Below are 8,309 nucleotides of genomic sequence, written 5' to 3'. Positions count from 1 at the left end.
CTGGTGAGTTTTGGTTGCCAGGGAAAAGGCTGTTGGGGGTATTCAGGGGCCTTTGGCCCGGAGTGGCCGTCTGGCTCCTGAGATTCCGGCACTGTGCAGAACTTCAGGGTGACGGTCACCTCCGGAAATTCTGCATAGCACAGATGTCTCCCCAACTCAGGCTGCCACTATTGTATTTGTGTTGGCCCCAGAGGAAAGCAGGAATGATGAGTGTGACTCCATGTTCTCAGACGGTTCATTTGTTATTTTAAGATACTATATTATACTAAAGAATACTAAGCTAAACTATACTAATGAATGTAGAAAGGATATTTACAGAAGGCTAAAAAGATAATAATGAAAACTCTTGACTCTCTCCAGTCTCAACACAGCTTTGCACTGATTGGCCACTGAGTGAAAACACTCACACCAGAAACCAATGAAACAATCACTTGTGGGTAAACAATCTCAACCACATTCCACGTGAACAAAAGACAGGAGAAGCAAATGCGATAATTATTGTTTTCCTATTTCTCTGAGGCTTCTCATCTTCCTTGGAGAAAATCCTGGGCCAAGGGGTTTTTCAGAGAATGTGAATGCCACTCATCCCCACACAGCTCCTTGCTCCCTCCTCCACAGTGGCATGGGGGAGGGAATCAGGAAAGGGAAAGAATTCACAGGTTGAGATAAACATGGTTTAATAGGTTAAAGAAAAACGGCGCACAAAAAAAGCAAAATAAGGGATCTACGCCCCACTTGCCACCTGCAGGCAAATGTTCAGCCATCTCCAGGAAAGCACAGCTCCATCACATGTAATGGTGACTTGAAAAGACAAATACCATCACTCCTGACATCCTCCACTCCTTCTTCCTCCAGCTTTATGTGCTGAGCATGATACCATATGGCCTGGGATATTCCTTGGGTCAGCTGTCCTGCCTGTGTCCCCTCCCTTGTACTGCTCCTTGTACTCACCCAGCCCACCCCCTGGTGGGTGGGGGTGAGATGCAAAAAAAGCTTTGATGCTGTGTAAACACTGCTCAGGAATAGTGAAAACACCCCTGTGTTATCAACATTGTCTCAGCTCAAATCCAAAACTGCCCATAGCAGCTATTAGGAAAAAAAGTAACTCTACTCCAGCCCAAGACGCTCAGCTCAGTAGTTTCACAAAGTCTGGTTTCAGTAGCAAAATAAAATTCAGTTGGTCATGTTCTATATTGTCAGATGCTGAAAATCGCACTCATTTATGACAGTTTTCACTTTTGTTTTAGATTATAACAGTTATTTCAGACCAGCTTCTTCAGTATTTTCACTGCTCATGTCTTGACAAGCAACCAACAATCATATCTCCTTTGTAGCTGTTCTCAATTGTAGGTTCTGATGGCCACAAGCAGCTGCATCAGAAAACCTCTTTCCTAAAGAGGTGACAGAACTCTTTTCTTCTCTCCTGAATCACTGCAAACTGCTTCCAGAACCCTGCTACCACCAAGGGTAAGGCCACCTCCCAGCTTTGGGATTTCTCAGGAGTCTCAATACACGCATCTTTTCTTAATCTCCAAGTTAATTTGGGAATGGGGTGATTCAGAGGGGTATTCCAATTACAAGAGTCTTCTAAAAAAATGGGGCAGTTCAGTGCCTCACTTCAGTTACTTTAAACATGGTATGCCTGCAAGTTTCTTCTTTTTTCTTTCCCCTGCCTATTTTAGCCTTAAAATACCCCGGGTAGGAGCCGGTAGGGCACTACAGCAGTGTAGCACTTCCAGTCCTTCCCATACTTGCTGCTACAGCGGTGCTCATCCCTGATGCAGCGGTGGGTGAGCAGGATGGTCATGTAAATGATGTAGAAGTAAGGCAGCACGTGCTCAAAGCCACAAGCCAGGCAATAGGCCAGCGAGCCCATCAGGTCTCCTGTGTAGTTGAAATGACGTGCCCAGCCCCAGAATCCCGAGGTCATCAGCTTGCTGTAGTACTTGGTGCCATCCACGGACATGTAGGAGCACTCAATGTACTCTGGCTTCTTCCCCCAGATCCTGCAGTTGCCATTGGTGCGACGGAACAGGTCCTTCTGGTGGTTGGTCATTCTGAAGATGTAATAACCCAGCAAGCCCAACATCAGGATCCCTAAGGCGTAATCTGTGCGCAGCTGGACAGGATGGTAAACCAAGTACAGACCCTGGGGAGCACAAAAACAATCAACCATTTACTTCCAACAGAGGCTCAACATGCCACACCAATTCCTTGAAACAAGAAGAGGGAAGTTGCAAGGATGCAAACGGGACAGAAGGAAAAACCCAAGGAACAAAACCCAAACAAACCACCACTAGTCATAAGACCCTCAACAAGCAGGAATAAAAAGACAGGAAACTGAAAGGATTTAGAAAAGTATGCAGACACAGTTGTCAATGACAGGATGGTAAACCAAGTACAGACCCTGGGGAGCACAAAAAAACAATCAGCTATTTACTTCCAACAGAGGCTCAACATGCCAGACCAATTCCTTGATTACAGCAATCCTCAACAGACCAGAAGAAGGGAGTAGAAAAATCTACTGCAATAGTAAAACTGCACAAAACTTTCAGAAAACTCTGCATCCTAGAGTTTCCTTCTCTCTTTCTCTGTCTCCAGAATTGCACTTCTTCATGAAACAAGAAGAGAGAAGTTGCAAGGATGCAAAGATGCAAACCGGGCAGAAGGAAAAACCCAAGGAACAAAACCCAAACAAACCACCACTAACCAAAAGACCCTCAACAAGCAGGAGTAAAAAGAAAGGAAACTGAAAGGATCTAGAAAAGTACGCAGACACAATTGTCAATGACAGAAACCAGGCACAAAAGAAGGGCAGGAGAGGAAAAGATGTCAAACCCATGCAGGGACACGAAGCCTTCCTACAGGAGAATTGTTACAAAGAATGTTGCAATAATTACTCAACAGTGGGACTACACAGAAACATTTCAGGTACAAATTCAACTGCTAGAAAGAATGTTTCTGGAAAGTTTCACTCCTGTTAGCCCAAATACACAGTGTACACATTTTTACCTGCAAAGTATAGAGGTAAGGCAACCAAACACAGTCTCCCCAGCCCAAATACCATCCAAAATGATCATGGCAGATATCAATGGTTTTCAAGTACCAGGCTTCATTCCAAAAGAAGTCTAGAACATAAATACCCTGCAACAGAATAATTTCACATCAATAATGGAGCACTGTCACCAGTTACCCTGTTTAACAGCATAAGCTTAATGTCTGTGCTGCCTCGTGATATGATCTCAACCTTGAAGTCTCATCACTGAATGAGCTTGTTTCAGGCCAGGAAAAATGCCTCCATTTCATTTCCATGGAAGGAGTTTTTTTCTTCATTTTATACTAGCTTATTTCCCCAACTTGTTTCTTAATTTCCTCCTCAGAATTTACCTGGAGGACATTGACAAGGATCATGGAGTTTGTCACTTCACCATACAGCTCCTGTTGTTTGGCAGCAAAGGAGAGGTTGATAAGAGTCCAGGCTACAATCCCAGGGCGCCCATTGAAGAACAGCTTGAAATCAAACCACTTGCCTATTCGAGGGTTAAATTCAATCCCCATCATGTAGTCATAAAAGAAGTTGCCAGTGATTTTGCTGTAAAAAAAAATTAGAAATGCACACAGTTATAAACAAATACAGGTAATTGCTACTTTGCCTGCACAATTCAGATTAAGAATGTAGCGATAAAAATCATAAAACCATGTAATGTTGTGCAAGGTAACACAAACTGACCCGACCAAATTATTACACTAATAGACCTAAATTGTAGAATTTCAGAGGTGCCTGAGTTTACTCTTGGTAACACTTCTGAACAGTCTAACTATTTTTAGGATGGGTGTATCTGTGACATTGAGGCTGCCAGACCCGTGGATGTGGAGCATGAAACATAGGGGATGGTGCTAGTGAAGCAATGAATTGCTGCCATACAGTGGCCTAGCTCTCTGTGCCAGTGAAATATACTCTGTCATCCAATTTATATACCTGATTTTTATTTAACAATTTTAATCTCTGACACCTAGTATTCTCTCACTACTAAAATCCACATACCAGTCTTTTGCATTGGTAGGGAAAAAGTAGCCTTTGATCATTGCAAAGGTGGACACTGCATATCCCAAGATGTTGGCACACCACAGGAAAGGAATCCAGTTGTCAAAAATGATGGTAGGTGAGAAGAAGTGGAAGCAATAAGCATTTGCAAACCAAAGCACATGGGTAATGATCCAGGCCTGAAGTCCATTTATTTCATATTTATTCACAGCACCTAAAATATGAAGAAAAAATGGAGTGTTAGTGACCCTGCATTAATACAGCTTTTAATTAATATGCACAGAATACACAGAAGCTCAATCAAGTGCTCATTAAATAACCTCTCTCTCCTCGTGGCCCAATTAAATACCTTGAAAGGTATTTAATTTTCTGGAAGTTCCATAAGACTCTGCTGTACCCATCAGGCTTTGTTGTGCTGAGTTTTTCTCCTCACAAAACTCAATTTAGACTTTCACCACAGCTGACTAGAGTAACAAGCCACCAGTAACAGTTCACATCACACATTTTGTCCAAGTCCCTTGGGTTAATGGAGCTTGAGCAGGTAAAACTATCTTGTCAAATACCAGCAATAGTCCACTGACAATTTTAAGTGCCAAAACTATCAACCAGTACTTTTCCATTGCTGGTGTGATGCCTACCAGATCAGCAGTTTTATTAATTATAAGAGATAGATATGCACAATTCAGATTAAGAATGTAGTGATAAAAAAAATCATAAAACCATGTAATGTTGTGCAAGGTAACACAAACTGACCCGACCAAAGTATTACATTAACAGACCTAAATTGTAGAATTTCAGAGGTGCCCAAGTTTACTCTTGGTAACACTTCTGAACAGTCTAACTATTTTTAGGATGGGTGTATCTGTGACATTGAGGCTGCCAGATTTATTCTAACAGATGATCTAGATTGCTTTCTAGTTTTGTTTGAACTGAACATGTGAGGAAGGTGAGAGCATTTATGTCCATGTTTCCTCTGGTTACATGTGGGTTATTAAAGACTCTAAGAACAGAAATACTTTGATTTCAGAAGATTGCATGGTGTGCATGTATTCCAAGGAAAACCTTACCAGCAGGGGTGACAGCACCATCTTGTACACCTCCCACATATCCAGGCAGAAATTTATGGCAGAAATCAGGAATGGACACATACAAAAACACCTAAAAGAGAGAGAATGTCTTCACAGTAAGTACAGCCAAGACAAAACCCCTCACACATTAATACCAAATATAACATTTCTCCTAAGTTTCCAGTAAGTACTGGGTAAGCCAAAATGGCAATATTTAGCTGTTGTGCTTTTAGGCCAGTAATACATCTAAGCTACTCTACAGCTCTAAAGATGTATTTCATGTGAGGCTGTAATCCTCTTTTGGTGGGGAGGTAGGACAGTTGGTAACTACATTCAGATCCTTGCCCTTTGATTTATTTCTTGTGTACTAATTTAAAACAAATGGGTATTGTTGTTATATAGCTGCTTTTGCTTAAAAACCTCATTAAGGAATATGTCACACAAGGAATATTTCTGTATATTCCCATTATACTTATTTTCCAAGTACATAGGCTTCACTTGGATTCCAAAACACCTTGGAAATTGTGAAACACCAAAGAGTAAATGCCAGTGCAACCTTTGTGTAAAAGGATTCATCCAACAGCTGTGGGAGAAAGCAGACACTGCATCCAGATCATAGGTCAGTAATGTACCTGGAAAGTGACCCAAAGGGAATAAATGGCAGCAGCCCTGTAGGTCAGCATGGGAGTCTTGTTCCAGATGTCAGACAGATGCTTCTTCCCAGTCAGCAAGTCCAGGAGTGGATCAGTCAGAGAGCACTGGTACTGGTCACAGGACATGATGAAGTAATACACAATCAGTGGTGCAAACATCAGCAGGAAAAGGATGCTTGCCAAGGAAAACCAGTCCACCTCCCTGTAATCCAAAACAGAGCATTTTGTCTCCCCAGGTTTCACACAGATGAGTTATATCAGACAGTTTTTTCAGTGCACCTTCTAGACTTAACAGGATGAAAACTGGAAATGTGCTCAGGGCACAGACATGTCTGGGGGTCAAACAGCCATAGAAAGCTCAGCAAGGAACATACTTTGCCACAAACTGCTCTAAAACTATGCTAGTTGATCAGAGCAAGAGATTAGATAAAATCTCCCCTCCAAAAACCAGATTATTATTACAGACTTCACGTTTTTTGATGGCAATCATGGCTCTAACTGGTGGAGTATTCAGTTGGAAGTGATGATGGAATCCCAAGAACATTATGCAAAGCTTGGAAACTTGGAAAAGACAGACCTTGGACAGCCATACATTGAATATCCTGTGCCACTGTTGCTGCTCCCAGCTGCAGTACAATGCCCTACTAATACCTGCCCAACTCTTTGGGAACTGGGACATGAGTCATAGATCTTGCTACAGCAGGACTTGTCAGCTGGGAAAGCCACAGATGCCAGAACGCCTGTTTTCCAAACCTCAGGAAATATTTATTTCCTTGAAAAAAACAGAAATTTTACCAATTTTTATGATTTGCTTTTCTTTTTTGCAAGGAGTGTGTTTTAACCCAAACCGTCTGGCAAACTCTCTGCCTTAAAAAAACTGAAGAACTTTTCTTTAGCACCTGTTGCTACAGCAAATTACCCATGAGCTTTCCAGAGCAGGGCAACACAAAAATCTGTTACTAACAGAGGGAAGTTTAAAAGGAATACAGCATCTTTAAGAGTAAGAATGAAGCAATCGGAAATACAAGGACTACTTGGGGTAATTGACTTCTCTCACCAGGCTCTTCCCCACTGGCCTTGAGACGTTTTAGTATCATTTTGCATGTTTTGGTATTTTCTTTCTTCAACAAGTTTTTTCTCCTGATGGGCTCCCATAATGTCCTGTAGGAAAGAAAATATGAATCCCATTACTCCAGCTGGTTCTCAATAATTCTTGTACCTCTACAAGAGAAACACAAATAAAAGTTAGTAAAATCTATTCTGTAGACTTCAGACCACACAAAATTTAGGGGTGGAGGACAGGAAGCAAAAAATTTTCACCAAGTAATTCCCTATGAGCTTACATTCAGCAAAACCTAATCAAAACACTGATATCAAAGTAATCCATTAAACTTCTCACTGGAAATTTCTTTTAAGGTGCATAGATAATAAATTGCTTATTACTTACATGTAGATGTAAAAGGAAAAAAAAAAAAGTTTCACCACATTGTCCTAAACCTTTGTAACTTAACTGCCTCTTTTAATTTGAGAAATTGCTACTGCTGTAATATGAGAGACGAGACCTTGTCATTTGGATACTTTTGCCCAGAGTCCTTGCTCCATATATGCCATTTACACCATAGAAAACAAGACATAATCCCATCTAAGTAAAAAAATCAGTGGGAATGGAGAATGATTTACTCGGCACCACCCAGCTCTGTGGAACATGCACTGTCGCTTTCTTTCATTCTGATCAAACACTTGTTATGCTAAAGATCATCACCCTATAATCGGCACTATGGACTGACGTCCCAGCTCTATGTGCCTCATCACGGCGAACCCGATCCGTTATCTGATGGATAATAATTCCATTAACCCATTATCCAATTAGGCCCTACCCTCTGCACCCACCTCCTCTTGGGCAACCTGTTCCCACGCCTGACCGCACCAACAGCGAAACAAAAAACTCTCTCGCATCAAACCCGAATCTCCACTGCCTCGCCTTTAGGCCATTTCCCTCAGTCCTCCCCCCGTGGGTTCTTTTCAGAAGCGATGTGAGGGGAAGGCGGCTCGTCGCTCCCCTCCAGGCCTGATCCCAGACACGGTAAGGAAGGAACGCACTCACCTGCGGGGCCGGGGCCGCTCTCTCACGGGGGATCACTGATGGGGGATTACTGATCGGGGATTACTGACCGGGGATCACTTTCACTCCGCTCCCCACGGCCACCCGGGCCACCCTGGCTCCGCCTCTGTCGCACCTGCGGCTCCTCAGGCGGCATCGGCCCCGCCGGGCCCCGCCCCCGCCCCACGGTCTCAGCCAATCCCCGCAGCGCTCCGCCCATTCCGCGGCTTCCCATTGGTGGCGCGCGCTCGTCCCATGGGCCGAGGAGCGCGAGGGTCGCGGGCCCCGCCCCCTGCCCAGGGACCTGCGCTCCGGCGGGCGCGAGCGCACCGAAAAAAACCCCAGCGCAGTGAATAAACCCCAGCACACCGAATAAACCCCAGCGCACCTATAAACCCCAGCGCACCGAATAAACCCCAGCGCACCGATAAACCCCAGCGCGC

General features: G+C 43.5%; 1 protein-coding gene across 2 annotated transcripts; it reads right to left on the bottom strand.

The window, feature by feature from the left end:
* Positions 1-660: 660 nt before the first annotated feature.
* On the bottom strand, positions 661-8,047 carry DHCR7 (7-dehydrocholesterol reductase). 2 transcript variants are annotated; one of them, XM_071418288.1, is made up of 8 exons: positions 7,870-8,047; positions 6,823-6,926; positions 5,745-5,967; positions 5,113-5,203; positions 4,046-4,259; positions 3,388-3,592; positions 3,013-3,144; positions 661-2,149 (listed from the first exon to the last, which is right to left on the bottom strand). In XM_071418288.1, the coding sequence occupies exons 2-8, from the start codon at positions 6,918-6,920 to the stop codon at positions 1,685-1,687; spliced, it is 1,428 nt and encodes a 475-aa protein (XP_071274389.1). In that variant the 5' UTR covers positions 6,921-6,926; positions 7,870-8,047; the 3' UTR covers positions 661-1,684. The 2 variants fall into 2 exon arrangements, with proteins under 2 accessions (XP_071274389.1, XP_071274390.1); XM_071418289.1 differs by having other exon boundaries at positions 2,010-2,407.
* Between the last annotated feature and the right edge of the window lie 262 nt (positions 8,048-8,309).

Source organism: Agelaius tricolor, unplaced genomic scaffold, assembly GCF_023055355.1.
Source record: "Agelaius tricolor isolate 1412-34295 unplaced genomic scaffold, bAgeTri1.0.p SCAF_82, whole genome shotgun sequence".
NCBI lineage: Eukaryota > Metazoa > Chordata > Aves > Passeriformes > Icteridae > Agelaius > Agelaius tricolor.
Note: the sequence above shows the minus strand (reverse complement) of the source record. Positions and strands in the feature narration are given on the sequence as shown.

Excerpts from the sequence above, each read along its gene's own strand:
- DHCR7 (XM_071418288.1), bottom strand. The coding sequence starts at position 6,920 with ATGGGAGCCCATCAGGAGAAAAAACTTGTTGAAGAAAGAAAATACCAA. Across the intron at positions 5,968-6,822 it reads GGCCAGTGGGGAAGAGCCTG|GGAGGTGGACTGGTTTTCCT; the intron begins GTGAGAGAAGTC and ends TTTGGATTACAG. Across the intron at positions 4,260-5,112 it reads TGGTGCTGTCACCCCTGCTG|GTGCTGTGAATAAATATGAA; the intron begins GTAAGGTTTTCC and ends TTCATATTTTAG.